This window comes from Oncorhynchus mykiss, chromosome 8 (genome assembly GCF_013265735.2).
Source record: "Oncorhynchus mykiss isolate Arlee chromosome 8, USDA_OmykA_1.1, whole genome shotgun sequence".
In the NCBI taxonomy this organism is placed as follows: domain Eukaryota; kingdom Metazoa; phylum Chordata; class Actinopteri; order Salmoniformes; family Salmonidae; genus Oncorhynchus; species Oncorhynchus mykiss.
Window position 1 is genome coordinate 9,091,795 of NC_048572.1, and position 25,672 is coordinate 9,117,466.

General features: G+C 43.9%; 1 protein-coding gene across 4 annotated transcripts in view; it reads right to left on the bottom strand.

Annotated features, from left to right (window-relative positions):
• The window catches only part of cdc42bpb (CDC42 binding protein kinase beta (DMPK-like)), a 113,005-nt gene that overhangs the window by 79,564 nt on the left and 7,769 nt on the right, over positions 1–25,672 (bottom strand). For all 4 annotated transcript variants that reach the window (XM_036984689.1, XM_036984686.1, XM_036984687.1 and 1 more), the window contains exon 2: positions 5,556–5,647. In XM_036984689.1, the coding sequence (XP_036840584.1) occupies positions 5,556–5,647 (92 nt within the window). The remainder of the gene's footprint in view (positions 1–5,555; positions 5,648–25,672) is intronic.

Sequence of the window (25,672 nt, forward strand, 5' to 3'; positions counted from 1 at the left end):
TAGGCCGTCATTGAAAATAAGAATTTGTTCTTAACTGACTTGCCTAGTTAAATAATGGTAAAATAAAGTTTATAAACTTTTGTGAAGGTTTGGTGTCGTCATTAACCCATTACACTACAGGCCTATGCACTGGCGATCCAACTGACTCAGAAAATGTTTTAGGCTATAATATCTAACAATATAAAACTTATTTGAATTTAAAAATGAACCTTATGTACGTCTATATCTGTATAGCAGACGCAGCAGCCTATCTAACATCTTACTACAATACAGTGGATGCCTAAGCTTATAGGCCTATGCATGCAAAGCCCTGTGGCATGTAGTGCTCAAACCTCTGACAGCTGAACCGTGAGGTGGTCAACAAAAATGAGTTTATTGATGGCGCTGGCTGTGTAACCTCATGGGTTATACACTCAATGCCTAAGAATGACTTACATTTCTCAAAATATAGATTCAAATCTTCCCAGTCACGTGTCCTGCGCCAAATTTTCCTGACGTAAAACCTGCTTCAAACAGGCTTGGTAAGCTTTTAATGTCTGTTAAAACGCTAGAGTTAGCTACCTATCGTTAGCTATGTCAGTTAGCAAAGCTGCTCATCAAATCACTGTGTTGCCGAACCGATGTCCTTGCACACAATGTGCATGTAATAGCCACCACTTAGGTCTTTACTTTCTCTCAAATGCAAACTATTAAATCAGCTAAAGTTTTTCATAATTTTGATAGTTATTCTGCCTACTTCATGGAGAGTTTTAGAGAGAGCGCGGTGATATAAAAATGGACGAGCTTCGCGTAGGAGTGACACCATCTGATGTAAGACAGCGGTCGGTGCCACTACTAACTATTATGCGTTGATCAACTCATAAACAAACAAAACTCACAAATTTGAGCCAAGATGGTAACATGGTGAAATGTGACAGCCGGTAACGTTTTCAGACACATTCAATGATCGAGCCTTGCTTCTCCGAAACCCATCTAACTTCACCTTCTCCCCCTCTACCGTCCATCCCACTTCACCTTCTCCCCCTCTACCGTCCATCCCACTTCTCCCCCACTCTACCGTCCATCCCACTTCACCGTCTCCCACTCTACCGTCCATCCCACTTCTCCCCCACTCTACCGTCCATCCCACTTCACCGTCTCCCACTCTACCGTCCATCCCACTTCTCCCCCACTCTACCGTCCATCCCACTTCACCGTCTCCCCCTCTACTGTCCATCCCACTTCTCCGTCTCCCCCTCTACTGTCCATCCCACTTCTCCCCCTCTCTACCGTCCATCCCACTTCACCTTCTCCCCCTCTACCGTCCATCCCACTTCTCCCCCACTCTACCGTCCATCCCACTTCTCCCCCACTCTACCGTCCATCCCACTTCTCCCCCACTCTTACCGTCCATCCCACTTCACCGTCTCCCACTCTACCGTCCATCCCACTTCTCCCCCTCCCACTCTACCGTCCATCCCACTTCTCCCCCACTCTACCGTCCATCCCACTTCACCGTCTCCCACTCTACCGTCCATCCCACTTCACCGTCTCCCACTCTACCGTCCATCCCACTTCACCGTCTCCCACTCTACCGTCCATCCCACTTCACCGTCTCCCCCTCTACCGTCCATCCCACTTCACCTTCTCCCCCTCTACCGTCCATCCCACTTCTCCCCCACTCTACCGTCCATCCCACTTCTCCCCCACTCTACCGTCCATCCCACTTCTCCCCCACTCTACCGTCCATCCCACTTCTCCCCCACTCTACCGTCCATCCCACTTCTCCCCCACTCTACCGTCCATCCCACTTCTCCCCCACTCTACCGTCCATCCCACTTCTCCCCCACTCTACCGTCCATCCCACTTCTCCCCCACTCTACCGTCCATCCCACTTCTACCCCACTCTACCGTCCATCCCACTTCTCCCCCACTCTACCGTCCATCCCACTTCTCCCCCACTCTACCGTCCATCCCACTTCTCCCCCACTACCGTCCATCCCACTTCTCCCCCACTCTACCGTCCATCCCACTTCTCCCCCACTCTACCGTCCATCCCACTTCTCCCCCACTCTACCGTCCATCCCACTTCTCCCCCACTCTACCGTCCATCCCACTTCTCCCCCACTCTACCGTCCATCCCACTTCTCCCCCACTCTACCGTCCATCCCACTTCTCCCCCACTCTACCGTCCATCCCACTTCTCCCCCACTCTACCGTCCATCTCACTTCACCCCCCCCCCCCTACCATCCACCCCCCCCCCCCTCCACCGTCCATCCCACTTCACCCCCACTACCGTCCATCTCACCTCACCTTCTCCCCCACTACCGTCCATCCCACGTCACCGTCCCCCCCCTCTACCGTCCATCCCACGGCACCGTCCCCCCCCTCTACCGTCCATCCCACGTCACCGTCCCCCCCCTCTTACCGTCCATCCCACGTCACCGTCCCCCCCCTCTACCGTCCATCCCACGTCACCGTCCCCCCCCCTCTACCGTCCATCCCACGTCACCGCCCCCCCCCCCTCTACCGTCCATCCCACGTCACCGTCCATCCCACGTCACCGCCCCCCCCCCCCCCTCCACCGTCCATCCCACGTCACCGCCCCCCCCCCCCCCCCCCCCTCCACCGTCCATCTCACTTCACCTTCACTCCCACTCTACCGTCCATCCCACTTCACCTTCACCCCCACTCTACCGTCCATCCCACTTCACCTTCACCCCCACTCTACCGTCCATCCCACTTCACCTTCACCCCCCTCTACCGTCCATCTCACCTCTCGGCCTATCATCTTTTATCTCATCCGTTATTCTCTGTCCAATCATCTCGCTCTCTCCCATTTTTAATCGCCCTTGTCATTGCTCTCCCTGGCTTTCTAAGTCCAGCGAGGTTGAGTTTCTGGGGGGTGAGCTGTTAGACAGCGAGCCAAGGTCCAAGGCGTAGTTGTCTGGAACAGTCTGTACTCGGAGGGACGGTCCTCCAGCAGTCCCTCAAACTCCCTTTCTCCCCGAAAAGTACTTTGTTGGGCGAGGAGAGAGTGGAGGAGAGAGCGAGAGAGACACCACCCATCATAAACAGGAAATGCAGGCCCAACACTTATCTGGAAAGGCATCCTGTAACTTAAGAGCCACAGGAAACTGCAGAGGGAGCAAGGGAGGGCTGAGTCGACAGCAACAATGGCTAACAGGAAGTAGCTGGAGAGTCGCAGTCTTGTTCACACACAAACACACAATGAAAAAAAACTCATAGTAGCAAGTGTGTGTGCATGCGAGTGACCAAGCTATTAGAACTAGACCTAATTTATAACAATAACAATGATTATGTTGAATTAATGGTGTGAATTTAGCAAAAACCGCCACGGAGCATTGTATAATATCAAAGTAAAAAAAATGTTAAAAAAATGCAGAGTCACCACCCTTAAACCAAACAAACCACATCCTAGCTACCAGCTAAAGCACTGAACCCAAGAGGCAGAACAAGTGGCCCTGCCCAGTTTGCAGGAAATGGCACATTTTCGGTGTCTGTGTGTCTGGTGAGTAACACCAAGTAGTAGTCAAAAACCAAGGAGGTCTAGGTATACCACAGACAGGGATACACACAGACGCTGCTGGCTCAGACTCTCGGTCTCCATCGGAGGGACAGAGCAGTTAACGGTCTGACCATTGATTAACTTCGTGCCTCATTGATCAGTTCTGCTTCATTATCTGGAGAGGCCCTCACCTCATTAGACCACAATCACTTCACTGATGGGGAAACATTACGGGAATGTTCCCGAGAACGTTTGTGGAGGTGAACCAACTTCACACAATGTCGTGTTGAATCACAACGATGTAATGGCAAGCAATGACTGACGACACCTATCATCAAAACGATAAATGGGGAATGTTCAGAAGGATGCAATGTTACAAAAAGGTACAAAAATACATTCATTCTGTAGAACAGATACGAATCCCTGTCATGTTGAATTTGGCATCGTGTCATTACATATGTGCAATGTTCTGAACGTTTCAGATCCCTACAGACCTGGTCTTTGCTCTTCGAGTCATTATTTGCAGTATATCTGACAAGGACAGCCATTTCCCTAATCCAGATTGACACAAAGTCACAACGCATGTTTTTTTTAACCTTACTATCATCAGACATTTGATCGTCGCTCTGTTCACATCTGGAATTAAAATGGGAAACATTGCATTAAAACGACAGATGCAAAAACATGTTGTTTTCTTTTCTAGGAATGGCCCCATACAGAGGGGCTGGCAGTTGCCTCCGCACAAAAGATCTGATTTAATTAACTTTATATAAAGGAACAGAACGTCAAGGCCATTTTTACAACAGAAATTACTTGAAGATTTCAGTCTTTTAAAGGACATCGTAATTTCTGGTAGTAAAAGAAAAAGTTTAAATATTGACCCGGACTGCAGGCAGAGCTGTACATTAAAACAGACCAAAGTGTGTGTGTGTGCATTTGTGCACTTTTGTGAACCACAGTCAGGGGGCAAAGCAGGTACAGATTGCACCTTTATTAAGGAGTCAAAGCATAGGAGCCAGTCAGAGCCACTGACATTGCTAACAAGTTCTGTCCTGATGACAATGTGGTAACATGCACATAACACCACACATAAAAATAAATTTAAAAAACACCCTGATTTGTCCAGGCCCAAAATGGCACATCTTTGCCAGACCAACACCCTTCGGGGACTTGGAAGAGAGAAAGCACTAGAAGACAGGGAGGATGAAGGAGAGAGATAAATTACTATTTTCGGGAAGGAGAGAAGACGGTTTGAGAGTAGCTGAAGGTCACATCTCTCTTCAGGATGCCGACTTTGAACAGCTGAATTATAGTTGAATTAAACTTTGATACATAGAGCCGTAAAGATACTTCTACTGTACACATTTTATTTAACCAGGCAAGTCAGTTAAGATGAAATTATTTTTTACATTTATGGCCTAACCCGGCCAAACCTGAACGACACTGGGCCAATTGTGCGCCGCCCTATGTAACTCCCAATCACGGACGGATGTGATACAGCCTGGATTCAAACCAGGGACTGTAGTGACACCTTGCACTGAGATGCAGTGCCTTATACCGCTGCGCCACTCGGGAGCAAAATTATTTACAATGTCAGTGTAACAAAAGCATCAGGACTACGGAATACTGTTAGATCTCAGGATATTATTTTTGTGCAATATTATTTTTGTGCTAACGCTGTTATCAGCACTTTTATTTCCATGACTGATCTAAATAAATGTTCTCGTGGTTTGATCTTGTCCCTGTGCAGGAGACATAGGTTTGGAACATCGAACCGCAATACATATAGAATTGTGAGAATGAATTATCATATCGTATTGTGAGGTCCCTGGCAACTCCCAGCCCTAATGTAATATCTACAAAATGGCCCTGGGACTTCTCTCAACACATAACCACTCTTGATGCCTGAAAACATTTCACAAACTTCGGGCATACCTCTTCTCTCAAGTTTTCCACTCAGTATAGTGGGAGATTAACCCATGTATTTAATGCCAAGGAAGCTCTATACTGAATTGACGAGTGAACAGAGGGTTCAGGCAGTCTTACCTCGCCAAATGCTCCCCTGCCGATCACCTTGAGCATCTCGAAGTCGTCCCTGTGCAGACGCATCTCCTTCACGGTAGTGGTGAACGGCTTCACTGCAAGAAACAAACCAGGAATCAAGAAACTTCAGGCTTACGTCCACAATATCTCACATTACACCATGATATAAATGTCTAGTTATTCACATGTTCGGTTTTAGCCTAAAGGTTACGTCACCAGACTTGCTACCATGTGTATGAAGCACGAGCAGTAGGTCTCTCAAAAAGGTTCTCAAACATAGGATGAACCCGTGCGCCTGTTGTTGCACAATCATATCAAAAAGACCATGGATGTTTCTTAGTGCCATTAGTCGACACTATCTAATGAAATGAAGGTGTCCACTTCCAGGAATACATGCGTGTGTTATACTGATGTGTTCCGTACAGTGTGATCAAGGAGGGTCTGCAGCAATGTTAGTACCGGCACAGAAAATTTTACTTAGGCTTTTAAGTGCTGCCACTTTAAATTTGTTTATATGCCTGAACTCCATCATAAACTATTTGGGCAAGGGCAGCCAAGTATATTTGTGTATGTTTATTTACAAAATAAACCTGTCTCCACCGTGCACTGGTCAAGAGAGAGGAACCAAGCAGCATGTTGGTCGTAAAGGCAGTATGGCTGGTCAATAGACCTCACAACAGAGCCATAGACTAAGCGCTATACTCCATCCCTCTACCCCTCCTCCCTGTTTTACAAGGCTCTGCAGGGGGGGGGGGGGGGGGGGGGGGGGGGGGCTAGCATGGCCTGCGAGTTGCCGAGCAGTAGCACTCCTTGCCATATGAGGACATGCAGACTGTCTCCCTGAGCCTGTGAAGAGGGTGTTTATCACTCCCAAGGTGATAAACTCTAAAACACACAAGAGAGAGAGAGACGTGTGTTCCCCCTCCGTGGGGGGGGGGGGGGGGTAACGGTGTGGGTCGGGCATCAGCTGCTCTCACTGGGCAGATCCTTCAAGCGCCTACACACAGACTGACGGGTTTATGACTCAGCGATGGGGCTCACGAAAGGGTCGCGATACGCCCATGACACTCACATGACGTGTGTTGCAATGGCTACCGCAAAATGTTAGAGAAACGTGCATGATAAAATATGTGGAGAATTATCACCGATGATGATAAGAGCACTCTTTGCCTTCAGATCCATGTTCGCCTAAACAAATAATGATAATCCCTGATGTGATTGATCCGGCTGGTAGCCTAGTGATTAAGAAGTTAGGCCAGTAACCAAAAATGTTGCTGGTTTGAATCCCTCTTGTCGATGTGCCCTCGAGCAAGTCACTTAACCCTAATTGCTCTGGATCAGATGTCTAAAAATAAGATTATTTATTTTTACAAAATGTACTGTTCAGCTGAAGCCTCACGACCCATTAGGTGTTGAGGATTTCCTTAACCCATACAAATGTGTATAGGCATTGTCCCCTTGACAGAGCAAGTAGCTGTGGGCCAAGCGACCACCCACCCATCACCCACAATCTAAAGCTGGTCACGCAACAAACACCTTGACAAAGTCTATGGGTCTCGTTCTATTACCGAAACGCAAGAATTACTCACAAAATCCACTTAAACATTCAAGAAACCAAGTGATGCAGAATTTATTAAGGGAGACGATCATACAATGATAGGGGAAACGCATTCAATAAAAAAAAAATCATAACAATGGATGGGGAGGACCATTGAGGACTAGCCCAGCCATGCAGTTTGACCATATGACTCTGGTTTCACTAGCTTGTGTAGGCTCAGTGCTCTGGGAGGATATGGCATTGATGGCCTGGATGATTATGTAAACCAGCATTCCGAAATGAGAGCCGATTATAAATCCCATTTGATGCCCTGCATATATGCATACCAAGAAAACGACAGCGATAGGCCTACATGGTGGCCTTGGTAGAATAAGGAAAGACAACCAAAATGATTGACACACACACTAGTGTCTTTGTACAAGCACCAGGCATCCCCATGTCAACTGAAGAGCCAACCTTGTTACTCCAACAAAGCCCCTTAAGAGACAAAGACCCGTCTTTCATATTCTGTGTCGCGGGGGGGGGGGGGGGGGGTTCATATGTGTAATCTGATAATCCTCTCAGCCTAAATAACGTGGCATTTCTAGAAATTCACAAACGGCCAGTCTTCTCAATCACAATAAAAAATCCCTCTGAATGATGACGTGCCGAAAGTGGGGGGGGGGGAAAGGTACAGAAGCTTCATCTGGACATTTGATCAACATACTTTTTATATGTTTAACCTTTTATTTAACCAGTTAAGAACAAATTCTTATTTTCAATGACGGCCTAGGAACAGTGGGTTAACTGCCTGGCAGGACGACAGGGGTTGTCAGCTCGGGGGTTTGAACTTGCAACCTTCCGGTTACTAGTCCAACGCTCTAACCACTAGGCTACCCTGCCGCTACCCTGACTCCTGTTCCACTGCAAATTTAGCACCTCATTTCTGCGACTGAAATGAGTGGTGTTAATCTATAAAAAGTACTTGCAGTTTTTTTTCTCTCGCAAACATCACAACGGCATGAAAGGAATTGTAAAGCGCTGCTCATGACTTTTTCATTCATAGCTCAAACTCTAATTAGGCTTCCAGACCGAGCGCGGCTTTGGCAGAGGTCTTCAGCACATATAGTAGGCTACTTCAACACTTCTGTCAGCCAGTGTCTGTCTGAACTATTTGAGTAGTTGGGAGTTTCCTTTGGCAACATTATGCTCAGAATTCAGTTGGTGATCCTCTTTCTTCTGGCTCACATCTGCCAAATGGGATGCAGTAGGACACCTGCAGTTTTGACAGCTGCTTTAAGCTCCCTTACAGATCCAGAGGGTATCCGCTTGGCACAGCACAGAGTGCCACTTGGAGAAGGGGCAGGGGGCAGTAAGAGGCATCAGCTGCTCACACTGATGGAAAGAAGAACCATTGTCTTTTAATTAAATAGATGACCGTTAGCCCTAAATGAATGCCATTCATGTCAACGCAATGACGATTTGTGGACATGCAGTGCAAGATGTTAAAAAAAGGAAGCTTGAATTTCAAGTAGGGCTGGGCGATATATACAGTGCCTTGCGAAAGTATTCGGCCCCCTTGAACTTTGCGACCTTTTGCCACATTTCAGGCTTCAAACAAAGATATAAAACTGTATTTTTTTGTGAAGAATCAACAACAAGTGGGACACAATCATGAAGTGGAACGACATTTATTGGATATTTCAAACTTTTTTAACAAATCAAAAACTGAAAAATTGGGCGTGCAAAATTATTGACATAAAATTACCTCCCTTATCTCACCTCATTTGCTCACATCGTATATAGACTTGTTTATACTGTATTATTGACTGTATGTTTGTTTTATTCCATGTGTAACTCTGTGTCGTTGTACGTGTCGAACTGCTTTGCTTTATCTTGGCCAGGTCGCAATTGTAAATGAGAACTTGTTCTCAACTTGCCTACCTGGTTAAATAAAAGGTGAAATAAAAAAATAAAAACAATTACACAAGGCGGAATGGCGTACCATAAACATTGAAATACCATTATACAAGGTAAAGTAAAACCCAAACTGATCCGTACATCAATACCAGTATATTATAAAATACGGTATACCTACCAGCCATAATTTCAAGTGAGAACATGTTGTTTTTCCTTAATTCCCCTTGACATGTATTTTTTTTTGATATATGAACCATTAGCCCAAATTGTGTATATGTTTTCTTAATAGGACAGGATAGAGTGGGCGGAGGTAATACATCGCGGATGTCTCACAATATATATATATAGTCTAGACCGGGTATTCCCAAACTGGGGCATTGACGTCGGGGGTAAGCCAAATAAAAATCTAAAATATATATTTTTATATTTTTTTTTTCTTCTTCACATTTTCAAACAGTCCATTTATATTTTCCACGAAGCTATACATTTAGATGGGTTTTTTTCCCTCCCCCTCGCATGAGTAGCCTCGTTTCACTGCCAAAAATAAAATTAAACCATCAAGTGTACAGCGAAATAACACCATGTCAAATACAGGTAGCCTCGTCAAATTATTAACATCCACTAGCGGTCCGTATGTAGCTGCTGCGCATTCCGTTTGCACGAAAATTCATAAATGGTAAAAAAAAAAAAAGGAAGGCCCGTGTCCATAGAGACACATACAAGCTCTACTGGTAGTACTGCTACTACCAGCAGGACTACACCTGCACCTGTCAATGACAAGTTGTTCTGCTTCCACGACCACATCCAATGCTAGCATCAGTAATTCTACATTTGTTGTCAGCCCAACTAGCATGAGCACTGACAGTTGTGAATCTGATGCAGCCGAAGAGCTACTGCCCCTTAAGCACCGAACAACAGACAGGGATGTTGGACCACGAAAGAGGCGCAAATATGATGAGAACTACATTGATTTGGGGTTCACTCATATTGGGTGCCTTTCCTCAGCCCACTGTGTTATACGTGCAAAAGTACTCACACACAACTCAATGAAACCTTCACTCTTGAGCAGACATTTAGAAACAAAACATGCCAATTTGAAAAATAAGCCACGGGAGTTTGAGCGAGAATTAAGACAACTTTCGAGTAATAAGATATAAAAGCAACAGATACCATTAATAAGAAGGGACTAGAAGCATCTTATATGGTGAGCTACCGAGTGGCTTGGACAGGCAAGTCCCATACTATTGCGGAGGACTTAGCAGGATTATTCCTGCTGCCGCGGATATGGCTGGGACAATGCTGGGGGAAAAGGCCCCAAAAAACTATACAGACAATATCTTCATTAAACAACACTGTTTCACGACGGATCAGTGACATGGCAGGAGATGTTTTGAAATTAATTACTTCGCAAACAAGCCAGTGAATTCTATGCGTTACAGCTGGATGAGTCAACAAACGTGTCGGGCCTGGCACAGCTCCTGGTATATGTCCGTTATGTTTATGCAGGGTTAATTAAGGATATTTTTAAAAGTACTGGACAGCTTTGTGACATCAAATGGACTTGTGGTCAAGATGTGTTGGCATCTGTACTGATGGTGCAAAAGCCATGACAGGGAGACATAGTGGAGTGGTAACGCGCGTGCAAGCAGTAGCTCCAGACGACACTTGGGTACACTGCAGCATCCGAGAGGTTCTTGCTGCCAAAGGCATGCCTGACAGCATGAAAGGCATGTTGGACACTACAGTGAAGATGGTTAACTTTGTTAAAAGCAAGGCCCCTGAACTCTCGTATTTTCTGCACTATGAAATGATATTGGCAGCGACCGTGTAGCACTTTTACAACATACAGAAGTGCGCTGGTTATCAAGGGGCAAAGTATTGTCACCTTTTTTTGAATTGAGAGATGAGCTTAAAAGTTCTTTACTGATCATAATTTTCACCTGTCTGACCGCTTGACTGATGATGAGTTTCTCACACGACTGGCCTAAATGGGTGATGTTTTTCTTGCCTGAATGATCTGAATCTAGGATTACAGGGACTCTCCGCAACTATATTCAATGTGCAGAACAAAATTGAGGATATGATTAAAAAGTTGGAGCTCTTCTCTGTCTGCATTAACAAGGACAACACACAGGTCTTTCCATCATTGCATGATTTTTTGTGTGCAAATGCTAACAAGCTTACGAACAATGTCAAATGTGATATAGCGAAGCACCTAAGTGAGCTGGGTATGCAATTATGCAGGTACTTTCCCGAAACGGACGACAAAAACAACTGGATTCGTTATCCGTTTCATGCCCTGTCTCCAGTCCACTTACTGATATCTGAACAAGAGCCTCATCAAAATTGCAACAAGCGGTTCTGTGAAAATTGAATTTAAAATCAGAAGCCACTGGCAGATTTCTGGATTGGGAGAGTATCAGAGTATCCTGCCTTGGAAAATTGTGCTGTTAAGACACCGTTGCCCTTTGGAAAAGAATGATCTGATTACAGCCAATCAGCATGCTTATCGCAAAAACCATTCCACTACCACTGCATTGGTGGACATGAGTTTGTGGGTGCACTATTTTTAGATTTCAGTGCAGCATTTGATTTAGTGGATCATGAAATAATTTTGACAAAATTAATGCATTAAATAAAATAAAATCTAATTTTATTGTCACATACACATGGTTAGCAAATGTTAATGCGAGTGTAGCGAAATGCTTGTGCTTCTAGTTCCGACAATGCAGTAATAACCAACAAGTAATCTAGCTAACAATTCCAAAACTACTACCTTATAGACACAAGTGTAAGGGGATAAAGAATATGTACATAAAGATATGAATGAGTGATGGTACAGAGCGGCATAGGCAAGATACAGTAGATGGTATTGAGTGCAGTATGTACATATGAGATGAGTATGTAAACAAAGTGGCATAGTTAAAGTGGCTAGTGATACATGTATTACATATAGATGCAGTAGATGATATAGAGTACAGTATATACGTATACATATGAGATGAATAATGTAGGGTATGTAAACATTATATTAGGAAGCATTGTTTAAAGTGGCTAGTGATATATTTTACATCATTTCCCATCAATTCCCATTATTAAAGTGGCTGGAGTTGAGTCAGTGTGTTGGCAGCAGCCACTCAATGTTAGTGGTGGCTGTTTAACAGTCTGATGGCCTTGAGATAGAAGCTGTTTTTCAGTCTCTCGGTCCCTGCTTTGATGCACCTGTACTGACCTCGCCTTCTGGATGATAGCGGGGTGAACAGGCAGTGGCTCGGGTGGTTGTTGTCCTTGATGATCTTTATGGCCTTCCTGTGACATCGGGTGGTGTAGGTGTCCTGGAGGGCAGGTAGTTTGCCCCCGGTGATGCGTTGTGCAGACCTCACTACTCTCTGGAGAGCCTTACGGTTGTGGGCGGAGCAGTTGCCGTACCAGGCGGTGATACAGCCCGACAGGATGCTCTCGATTGTGCATCTGTAGAAGTTTGTGAGTGCTTTTGGTGACAAGCCGAATTTCTTCAGCCTCCTGAGGTTGAAGAAGCGCTGCTGCGCCTTCTTCACGATGCTGTCTGTGTGGGTGGACCAATTCAGTTGGTCTGTGATGTGTACGCCGAGGAACTTAAAAAAACGTACTACCCTCTCCACTACTGTTCCATCGATGTGGATAGAGGGGTGTTCCCTCTGCTGTTTCCTGAAGTCCACAATCATCTCCTTAGTTTTGTTTACGTTGAGTGTGAGGTTATTTTCCTGACACCACACTCCGAGGGCCCTCACCTCCTCCCTGTAGGCCGCCTCGTCGTTGTTGGTAATCAAGCCTACCACTGTTGTGTCGTCCGCAAACTTGATGATTGAGTTTGAGGCGTGCGTGGCCACACAGTCGTGGGTGAATAGGGAGTACAGGAGAGGGCTCAGAACGCACCCTTGTGGGGCCCCAGTGTTGAGGATCAGCGGGGTGGAGATGGTGGTGAGGGTAGGCAACAACGTCTCGAGCTTGATGACGAGCTTGGAGGGCACTATGGTGTTAAATGCCGAGCTGTAGTCGATGAACAGCATTCTCACATAGGTATTCCTCTTGTCCAGATGGGTTAGGGCAGTGTGCAGTGTGGTTGAGATTGCATCGTCTGTGGACCTATTTGGGCGGTAAGCAAATTGGAGTGGGTCTAGGGTGTCAGGTAGGGTGGAGGTGATATGGTCCTTGACTAGTCTCTCAAAGCACTTCATGATGACGGAAGTGAGTGCTACGGGGCGGTAGTCATTTAGCTCAGTTACCTTAGCTTTCTTGGTTTTAAGGAGGTAGCATTGAATTGTGTACAGTCATATCTTGATATAGGTGGAAACAGTCCACCTATATCAATGGTTAATGTTCTTCCCCTCGTGTGTTAAACTGTGGAATACCGCAGGGCAGATGCCTTGGGCCACTTCTATATTTAACATATACCAACAATCGTCCCTATGCCTTAGCTGAAACTCAAGCTACTATATTTGCAGATGATACTACAATTTATGCAGCAAGACAATCGGTTCAACAGGTACAGCAAGCTGTACAAGGAGATTTGAAGAATATCAGGGAGTGGGTTTGCCAAAACAAACTTGTTTTAAACACCAAGAAAACCAAAGTTATGTTGGTCTGTTCAACTAGGAAAAGGCTACAACAGCATGGGATACAATTAAGTATGGGAGGAGTACAAATTGAAGAAGTGGCAGAAACCAAACTGTTGAGAGTGCAGCTAGACAACTGCTTATGTATGGTAGTCTCAAATAATTAATCTATGTAATATATATATTAAAACAGCATGCATAATCAGAAGGATAGCTAAATATTTACCAGGAAAAATTATTCAGCAAATAACACAAGCATTAATTGAGAGTCAGGTGAACTAATGTTCTGTGGTCTGGGGAAATGCATCTTCAAGTGAAGTTAGGAGGCTGCAGAATGCACAGAACAAAGCAGCAAGGATTGTTTTAAGGTGGAGATATGGTTCTTCTGTTGCAGTCATGCGCAGTGTTCTTGGTTGGTCATCAATCGACAAGATAATTTTTAAAAAACATGCCTATTTTATTTCATTATATACATAGTTTAAAACGGCCAAGTTCTATTCACAACAGTATTCAGTTGGGAAGAGACAAGGAATAGATTGATACGTTATCCAGACAGAAAAGAGAAATAGGCAAAAGAACATTTCGATTTAGAGCATTGAAAAAATGGAATAAATTAACTGAGCAAACTAGAAACCTTTCAATATATAAATCTAAACATTTTAAAACGATTTTAAATATAATACATAGAAATGTTGTGGGACTATAGTAGATGAAGTATCAATATTTTTTAGATTGAGTATTTATTGGGTCATTATGTTAGTATATTATGTATGTTTTGTAATAGTGTGTTTGTTATATGTGAAAATGTGTTTGTATTATAAATTGTATTTGAATGTTTAAGGACTCTTGGAAGATTAATCTAAATGGGGACTAAAAGAGATTCAAATAAAATCTATCAAAAGCAACCACATACCTATGTGAGAGTGGATGACAACTAAATACAGGCACAGACTGTGTGTGGAAAATGATTTAAGACAGACTCTTTCCAATACAACGTCGCAGAGTTATGCACATCCTTTCAAGCACGCCCTTCTCATTAACCTGTGGTGAGTTATTCACAAATTTCAAATGTACAAAAAAAAAGTGTTTTATGTAAAGAGCATCATTTTTTATTTTTATTATTATTATATTATTAAATGGTGCCCTGGTTCTTTAAGAGGCCTTCGTCAATGTTTGAAGGGGTACGGTACGATAAAAAGTTTGGAAACCACTGACCTAGATAGAGGGAATAATGACAAACGTCAGCCAGTGCTGTATGACACCCGGAGTAATGGCATAGGCTACTGGTGACGGAGCACAGACGTGAGGACAGTCCACAGGGTATAGACTGGGACTGGCAGCCCTATTCAGAGTCCGACCCTGACGAATGTGCAGCACTACCCAAAGTGAACTCAATAATCTACAGCAGCAAGTCTCTCCCCTGCTCCCCCGCAGTATGGGCCAGACTGTCCAGCCCCATTCATCATCATTACCAAAGCATGGGTTCTCAGACGGAATATTTTCACACAATAAGCCTGGGTCGGTTATGTCATTTTGAGGACAGACTCATGTCCCGAAATAGAATCGTCCATCATTGAGATATTTCTAGGACTTTGTTATACCTAAAGTCTCTAGTTAGTGGATAATCCTCAGTTAAGTCTTTACGATATCTTCAACCCTTGTACATGGTACTATTTTAGTCTTAACACTTGCCTCAGTTTGAATGAATGGCTCTTTATGTAAATACTTATCAGAATTAAACTGAATAACCTTTCATCAAATGGCAAACGACTTCCTGTGTTTTACTCAACATACAAAACAGCCACCAGTGGCACCCGCTCTCAACTCACATCAAGTCTGGGACTGGGTGGATGTGATCCAACAACACTTCACCCTGAATCACTAGATATAAATATATGTCTCCAAAACAGCCGTTTCCCCAGAGGCTCAGGGCAGACATTATAACAGACAGACATTGAGCAGGAGACCACAGGAGAGAGAGAATGGTGCGCACTGTTTTCAACTGCCATTCAAATTACACCCCTGGTTCAACCATGGTGGGATTTGAATAAAAATGCATTAATAACTGAATATCTGTGATAGAGAGTGGACGATAAGGCCCCTTTTGTCCTGAACTCGACAGGGGGAAAAGGCAGTGGTCGCTGGTACCGTGTTAACACTGCACACACTGTTCATCTGTCTACATAGGGTCAGTCATGGAGACCAAGGGACACCATCGTTTGGCTTGGGGCAGGGACAATGTTGTTGACCCTGTTGTGCATTTGGACCACTCCTGAGGGCCAAGTTAGGTCAGCGTTGTTAACATTGGCAGTTTGTCGGAGGCTTGAGGGGTAGGAGGGGGGAGAGGAATGCATTAAAGACCAAGAAGGACAGTCTGAGCTCAGTTCCAGGCACTGAGACATAAAAATAAAAAAACTGTTCATTCATTCAGATGAACTGCAGCAGTGCATTTCCTCAGCCCCCATACTTGTTTCACTATCTATTATGTCTCTGCTCTGCAAGCTGTGCCAACATTAAATGGATGCCACTGCTAATGCAGAATACACTAATTCAACAGAATGGCTGATGGGTTCCTGACTACTTACCATAAGTAGCATTCATACTTTATATTTTATTTGCCACTTTGCAGTTAAGTCAGAGCTTTAAATCCTTTCAGATCCCGTTCCCTGTTCTGACTTGTAGCCTAAACACATCAGTGAATACACCAGACACTAAAACCATGCAAATGGCAACCCAGCTCCGATGGCTGCTTCATCCTTGTGAAACAGTCAAAAACATTCTATTCATCTTTTATTTATCAATTTGCTTGGCAGGCGCCATTATCTGGGGTGACTTGGTCTACATTTTGATACACTGTGCTGCTCTAGCATGATAGGCTTTCCCTTGATTCCTGGAACTTGGCTCTCAAGACAAAACCAACTGAAACGGCAAGACTAAGCACTTCCGTGAAAGCATATGGAATACTACCCCTGACAAGTGATTTTTAAACCGATTATTTATAAGTAATGGAATCACATGGAGACTCCATCTGAATTCCCGACATGTCCGCAGTGATTGGCAGGGTATCCGAGGTCCTGTAGAGCATGCTGAGAAATGCTTGGGGATGAGTGACATGGGAAGGGGTTCCATAGCTAAAACTGCGAGGCCAGGGGAGAGGGTCTGTGAACAGGAGGTGATGTGGTGTCGCCACGAAAACATGTCTGATACAAACTTACAAAGTATGCATGAGCAGATGTTCATATCACTCCCAGGTTCACAGCCAGATGCAGATTGGTTTCCATCTCGGGCAGTGGGGCAGTTGAAGGCACTAAGATTAAGGCTTTTATAATGTTCCAAAAATTATAATTTTCCTTTCCCTTAGCCTCGAGTAAGAAATCTCTGCTGTTTGCATTACACCTTGTGCCATCACTTCTAACTTAAGATGTTTGCGAAGACCCCATTTCCATCTGTTTGAACAGAAATCAAAGACTTTGCTTATTCCTAATATTTAGGGATTGAAAATGGCTGAAAAATGTACACCTTAAAAAAGATAAGAGGCATAAACATAACCACACATATGGATTGCAAAGCTACCTCACTTTTTTCTATTTATCGAGTTATTACATAAAAAGTATCAGAATTCCGAAGAATGTGTGATGTAATACGGAGGACCCGGCAAGCCAGCCTATTCCCTGTAATGTAAACTTCAACAGAAATAACTTTTTTTTAAAAGGACAAAAGTTCAAATGAAACCAAATCATTTGCACTCACGACTACTGGTTTCAATGACATTTTCAGCCAACTTACAAGTAAACACTTCACGAATGTATTGTTACAAATCAGCTTGCAAGGTTGCTAGCCAACTAGCCTGCTAACATTAGCCCTACTAGCACTGCATGAGTCAGCCAGTCAACACACAGCTTACATCAACATTAACAGCCTTTTACTGCAGTGGGCTAAGTCAGGGCCACACAGAGTGTTTCTTGTTGGTCTTAAATCTACTTTGAAATTAAAGTATACACCTCACACACTTGGTTATGGGCTCCAAAACAAGAAAACGCCTGTACCATGTCAGATATAAAGTTGAAATATATTACATTGGGTTTGCATCCCAATATTACACTTTATATCACAGAAGACTGAAATCACACAATAATTTGACAGAAATAATGTTTATTAATTATAAAATTATGAAAAACATTCCACCCATGAGTCCACTATTCATTTGACTGCAGGAAAGGGCTACAGTAAACCAAAGTATTAGAAATACATAACGCCATTAACCAATAATCAAAAACAATTACTGGTATATGCAGTTCTCTTAGCCAGCAAGCCAACCAGCTAAATTTAGTTATTTTAGCCTGCTAGCTACCATAGCCAGCTAACTACCCTAGCCAGCCAACCACCACGGTCAAAATAGCGAAGTAGCTGACGGCTGAGTTAGCTACCAAAGTCAAGGAAGATTCAAGAACAGCCTTTCAGGAGGGATAGTCAGCTAGCTAATCCAATAGCGATAGTGAGGCAAAGTCACATTGAATTCACCTGGTTTATTGCCATCCCTGCTTACATTCATGATGTATGTCGGTAGGTACCGGTATGTCGGTAGGAAATAGAGGAAGCAGGCTTGGCACAGCAACTGGTTTCAGTCAGTCTCATTCCAAATCCTCACTTCCACTGGTAATACTAAGCTATCGAAGTACTCAGAGGTGAAATGCGCACCGCATAGGGTAGACGTGTGCACAGTTCCCATACTCCAATCTGCTTGCGTCAACCGGAAAAACCATTCCGACTTCAAAACTTGCTTCTCATTTTTGGGCCACAATTTAGTCGTAAGCCCATCCTTGTGGGTATTACTGCACTGTGGGTATTACTGCACTAGCTACAAATGACAGAAAACTACCAAAAGCACAGGAGAAGAGTTGCAGTTTTTTGCATTAATTTAGATGGTTTCTTCTTCCTGGATGCTCACCAGTGCCAACACGTGGTTTGAAATGTAATTAAATACTTGCATGGCTAATAGCTAACTTTAGCCAGATGCAACTAGCTAGGTAGCAATAGGGCATTGTGGGTAGCTCCAAATATATCCGGGATTAAGTTAATATGTAAAAATGCTAAAACATAACTATGTTTGTAGTTATAGGTAACCAGACGGCTCATCCACATACTTACGTACATATTCTCATTCATATCTCACTCATTCTCATTCATATCTCACTCATTCTCATTTTAGTTTAAGAGTGGTTTGAAAAGACCCGCTGAAATATCTGGGATGGAGTTTTGGCCTTCCATGGTGACATCACCATGCAGTAAATTAGTTAGACCAATAAGAAAGAGAGTTCCAAACATATAATTAGGAATTTGAATACAAATTGAACAGGATCTCTATGGTTCCAAACCTCTCTGCCAATAACAGATTGTCACTCCCCACTCGGACCACTCCGACAGTCCTAGCAAAATACTTACTTGAGAAATTTGCCATTGCTATAGCCATTGTTTCTTTGATTATTTTAATTGAAAACAATCACAGGAAGGTATTTAATTGTTAATCAGAAATTATTTGATTTAATTGAAATTATTTGAATTATTCGATTTTTAAAAACGGCTGCATTGGATTTTTAAGCAGAGGGTGGGTGGGGAGGTGGTGGCTGGTAGCAGGAGGTTAAACCATCAGGACTCCTCCCAGGGTTAATCTATTATCCAGCACCAGCTGCCACACACCCCCCCCCCCTGCCCCCACCACACCAGCCATTTACAAGCGGCTCCATACTTGGCCTACTGCTCGCTGTGCGCTCGGCTAAGCCACTGGGACCGTAGCACCGGGCATCTCGGTGTAACCTACTGGGGAGCATCCAGGTCCAGGGATCAGGACACAGGTAGTGTGTCACGGAAGATAAAGCCGCTGTGATGAAGGAGGACACGCAGCGGGGACCTCCAAGACTCAGTGGGATTTGCCTCAGGGTCCTGTGAGGGGATAGCTGCTATGTTGCAAGGTGAACTTCAAAACGTTGAGAGACCATGAAAACCTGGTCTGTTCTCTTTCCTTTAAAACATTTTAAATGTATATTTTATCCAAGTCCCCGACAGAACTGTCCCGCCCCTGAAATGTTGTCTTGGAAGGTGACTGTAGGTTCATGGGTTCAACTTGGTACCGTCCTTCAGACTTTGCTCCGTCTTGACACCTTGGCAAAGGATGACAAATGGCCACAGCCCTTCCTGGACAGGCCTCTTACCCAGCAGGCCTATAAACCCCCATTAACCCACTTCCTCCATTGCTGCCTTTAAGACGCCAATTGTTTCTTATGTGGTTTCCTCTTCTTCGTCTGCACTGATAGAACAAAAAATAAAATCTAATTCCCAGCTGGCATCCACCAAATTGCATTTACAGATCAGTGCAGATGAATGAGAGGGAACATAGGGAGGAACAGAAGTGAACAGCCCTGAACAAACAGGAAACTGAGGTGACAAGGTTCCCTGTGACCTGGACCATCTATGGGCATGGTCTCCACAAATTTGCCTGCATGAATAGTCACATGATACTTGGAAGCTTATAATTATAAGGCCCTGATAGATTGTGTTCAGATTTGTATTGGTGTTACTCGCATACTCTTGCTAAATAACAAAAGGCAAGGACAGCAGGTTAATGGCAGCTTTACTCAGCCATTGTTGTGGTAGTCATAGATACATGTGCGTTGTGAGCCTGTAACGAAATTGAACATGTTCATATCACATGACTGATTCACTGATTTCTCTCAAGTTATCAAGTAAGTAACAGTGAGTGTTTCAATTAGGGCAATAAAGCAACATTCTAAAACTGTGGTGGTCATAGATAGTTGAAGTCGGGAAGTTTACATACACCTTAGCCAAATACATTAAAACTCAAGTTTCACAATTCCTGACATTTAATCCTAGTAAAAATTCCCTGTCATTAGGTCAGTTAGGATCACCATTTTATTTTAAGAATGTCCAATATCAGAATAATAGAAGAGAGAATTATTTATTTCAGCTTTTATTTCTTTCATCACATTCCCAGTGGGTCAGAAGTTTACATACACTCAATTAGTATTTGGTAGCATTGCCTTTAAATTGTTTAACTTGGGTGAACGTTTTTGGTGGCCCTCCACAAACTTCCCACAATACGTTGGGTGAATTTGGCCCAATCCTACTGACAGAGCTGGTTGTAAATGAGGTTTATAGGCCTCCTTGCTCGCAAACACTTTTTCAATTCTGCCCATAAATTTTCTATGGGATTGAGGTCAGGGCTTTGTGACGGCCACTCCAATACCTTGACTTTGTTGTTCTTAAGCCATTTTGCCACAACTTTGGCAGTATGCTTGGGGTCATTGTCTATTTGGAAGACCCATTTGCAACCAAGCTTTAACTTCCTGACTGATGTCTTGAGATGTTGCTTCAATATATCCACAATTTTCCTACTTCATGATGCCATCTATTTTGTGAAGTTTTGGAGCAGTGGCTTCTTGCTTTCTGAGCTGCCTTTCAGGTTATGTAGATATAGGACTCGTTTTACTGTAGATATAGATACTTTTGTACCCGTTTCCTCCAGCATCTTCACAAGGTCCTTTGCTGTTGTTCTGGGATTGATTTGCATTTTTCGCACCAAAGTACGTTCATCTCTAGGAGACAGAACACGTCTCCTTCCTGAGCGGTATGACGGCTACGTGGACCCATGGTGGTTATACTTGCTTACAATTGTTTGTACAGATGAACGTGGTACCTTCAGGCATTTAGTAATTGCTCCCAAGGATGAACCAGATTTGTGGAGGTCTACAATTTTTTTTCTGAGGTCTTGGCTGATTTCTTTTGATTTTTCCATGATGTCAAGCAAAGAGGCAATGAGTTTGAAGGTCAGCCTTGAAATTCAGCCACAGGTACACCTCCAATTTACTCAAATGATGTCAATTAGCCTATCAGAAGCTTCTAAAGCCATGACATCATTTCCAGGAATTTTCCAAGCTGTTTAATTAAAGCCACAGTCAACTTAGTGCATGTAAACTTCTGACCCACTGGAATTGTGATTTAGTGAATTATAAGTGAAATAATCTGTCTGTAAACAATTGTTGGAAACATTTCTTCTGTCATGCACAAAGTAAATGTCCTAACCGACTTGCCAAAACTATAGTTTAACAAGACATTTGTGGAGTGGTTGAAAAACGAGTTTTAATGACTCCAACCTAAGTGTATGTAAACTTCCGACTTCAACTGTACATGGATAAACTGGTAGTTATATCACGACTGATTCACTCTTATTTCTCTCAAGTTGTAAGTTAAGTAATAGAGTGATTTCAATTAAGGCAATAATTAAGGCAATAAAGCAACATTGCTAGGCTACTTTTTTAGAAAGGTTACACAACACCTTACACAGAAGTGAAACTGCCTACAACAGACTTCTTAATTCACAGACTTTCACTAGCTAGCACAGTTCCCACAGCTTCCATTGCGCAAGAATAGCATTCACACTTCCTTTTCCTGTGGGCTTGTGAGAAACCTCAGATGAGACCACAGAGTTCCACATCACCCCGGCTTGTCCAGTTTCAGGAAACTGAGGTGACAAGGTTCTCTATGACCTGGACCATCTATGGGCTTGTCCCACCAGCTGCAGACACCGTGGCCTTTGGATGGGTTGTCATCCGAGATGGGGGGGGGGGGGGTGACCTCACTAGGGGCGGCTGCAGCACTTAAGGTTGACAATAGGGCCGGGACAATACCAGTATCTTTATTTAACTAGGCACATCAGTTAATAACAAATTCTTATTTACAATGACGGCCTACCCCGGCCAAACCCGGACGACGCTGGACCAATTGTGCACCGCCCTATGGGTCTCCCAATCACGGCCGGATGTGATATAGCCTGGATTCGAACCAGGGACTGTAGTGACGTCTCTTGCACCGAGATGCAGTGCCTTAGACCGCTGCGCCATTCGTGATACTCGTTATTAGTATCGTGGCAAGGAAACAAACAAGAAGCGGATTTGAAACAAACACTATTGTTCAGAGGCACATTTATTTATTGTCCAAGCTATATTGAACAACGGGTATTTACTCATGCTCTGAGTGCATTCTTCAACAACATGGGTAGCTAGTAATTATTTGTGGCTAGCTAGTTATAACCAGTTAACCCTACTGACTTACTGTGGCTTTGGGACTTACTCACTGAACTGTCTTCAAGCCAGGACAATGGCAATAGAGATGAAACAATACACAAAGCAACCATTTTACTTCACAACTATCAGCTAGCTCTATGAGAATCATAATAACAGGCAACATTTTTATTTTTTTCCCACATGGTTTACATATTTTATTTGCATACTTTCCGTTGAAGCTTGCACGCGTCAATACTTCAACATATGTACAAACGGAATAAAGCATTCAAGAAGAGCCCTCTGTGCTCCGTTTCGCAATCTTTGATTTGGACTCATACTCCGACCCTCCCGTGCTCTAATTTGCGTGCTTGGAGCACAGTAGCATTTTGAGATACAAAATACACACAACAGGTTTTTAAAAAGGACCAGAGTATGGTCTGCTTTGTGTTACAATTTTTGACATGGAAAAAAATATATTGCATTACTGGTATCATCACAGTCCTTGTTGAAAACACTGTTCTAATGGACCAGTGGAGCATAAATGTATCGGGGGACCGACATTTTTGTTGTGGTAGTGAGGTGGTTTAGGTACTTCTTTGATGTTCCAAAAGTTGTCAAAGTTAGTGACGGCTGTGTTTCAGTGTTATTTTCACCCCAATAAACGTGGAAAGAGCTCAACCACCAAGTGAAATGTGATACGCCGACTCTTTCAGCTTTGTAGCCAGGAGGAGGTCCGTAGTGACAAACTCCAAAAGCTGTGGAGGAAAGTGCTCTGTAAGTGTACACCACAGTTATCTAAACAAGCTGCTCAGTTAGTGGCACAACAGCAAAGACTACACAGAGCTGACAGAGCATTACAATATCGCTCACTGGACTGTTTTCACTCAGGGGGAAACAGTCTCTCTGTGTGGTGTATGGAAACAGTCTTTTAGTTCAGGTACCTTTGCTTCTTGGATACAGGAACAATGGTGGACATCTTAAAACAAGTGGGGACAGCAGACTGGGATAGGGACAGATTGAATATGTCCATAAACACTCCAGCCAGCTGGTCTGCGCATGTTCTGAATGCCGTCAGCCTGGGGGGGGGGTAAACACGCTTAAAATGTCTTACTCACATCGGCCACGGAGAACGAGAGCTCACAGACCTCGGGGGTGGCCTGTGTCACCAGCACCGTGTTATTCTCAAAGCGGACGAAGAAAGTGTTTAGCTTGTCCGGGAGCGAGACAGTGTCGGCGACGTGGCTGATTTTCCCTTTATAATACGTGATTGTCTGGAGTCGCTGACACATACGTCTCATGTCTGAGCCGTTGAATTGCCACTCCACTTTGTCTCCGTACTGACGTTTTGCCTGTTTGATTGCCTTATGGAGGGAATAACTCAACGGCAACACGTCCCAGCACGTGTGATAAAAACAGTCTTGAAGCATGGATTCCAATTGGTCAGACCAGCGTTGAGTAAACCTTAAACGGGAAGTACCCGAGTTTCTGCCTATAGGAAGGGAACAGAGTCGTGATCTGATGTGCCGGAGGGAGGGCAGGGTCTTGTAGCCATCCTGGAAGGACGAGTGACAATGGTCGAGAGTTTTTGAAGTACTGCAGGCGATGTGTTGATAGAACTTTGTAAGCGTTTCCCTTTAGATTATTAATAACCAACATTTCAGTTAAAATCATTCAACACTACAGCCTACATTTTCAATACATTTGGTAGAAATATGTAAGGGTGCAACAGCAAATCTGTAAAAGTCATGGGGCACAGCTAAAGTTTAAAGCTAAGTATTTAAGCTGCCACCATGTGACCATTGTGTTTCAATTCAGAAATTAGAGGGTATTGACTATACATGTGAAGGTCTCTCCCCTGGAGAGTCAGAATATACACAGTGGGCCCTGATATTACAACAGATATGTGGAAAAACTGTGTCCACACCACATTGGACATTTATTTACAGAATAAATATTTATATAGTATTTATTTTTAATGCCCGTTTAAATTTACTTCACTTCCTTCCTCCTATGGACATTCCCAAACGGACTCATACCCTGCGCACATGACTGTACATATTATTTACTTTGTCTAATTAACTTCTATTTATTTTAGTTTTCATTTGACCTGCTCTGTTATAATTTCAGTGTAAAGTGAAAATGATATGCCTCCCTGTAATCAATAAACTATCACTGTGAGATTCCAGAAGAATGCCAAAACGCTGTTCATCAACTATTCCTCACTGCTACACAGAGTCGTCACACACACAGGGCCCGTTGAACAGCTGAGAGGCCAACGCCGTTGGGGCACCGGGTGTGACGGATCCAAATGTGTGTGGCACGTGGTGATCTTGTGCAAGGTCCCATCATCCCACCCGCATCGCTTGGCAACAGGGCCACAATCGCAACAGAACTACATTACCCATCCAGGTGCGTGGGGGATGTTAATACCACACTGAGCCATTTTCCACTGTGGAGGCCTCATGCATGCGAGGAAGGCTTTGAGGGAAATGCTTGGGAGCCAAACGGCTAGGCCTAATCTGTGTCATGCCTGCGGCCTAGCGCCTGGGAGCAGAGGAGGGGAGAAAGCCCACACGTCTGGTGTTGGGGGAGGATATTAGCAGGAATGAATGGAATTCTCTATGGTCATGCCATGGCTGCAAGCCAGGAGACTCCTGTTCCCCTGTGACATTAACTTATTTTTTTTAAACAGACCTTAGCTCAACAAGTAAGATTCCATTTCAAACTTGCCAAATATCTCATTATTAAGCAAAAACACAGGGCAGTAAAGTAAGAATGAAAGACAGAGGAATCCCTTTCCAAACACTGCCTTTGTTCCAATAACATCACTCCTCTTGTTAAGCTGCATCAATGGGAGTTAGCGCTTGAATATCCTCCATTCTGAGAGGCATTCCTGAATCCTGACAAGCCACGTCCTGTCTCTGTTCAGTCTGCCTGTGAAGAGTGGGGTGTACGTACGCCTGTGATGCAACAGCCCTGTTGTGAGGTATG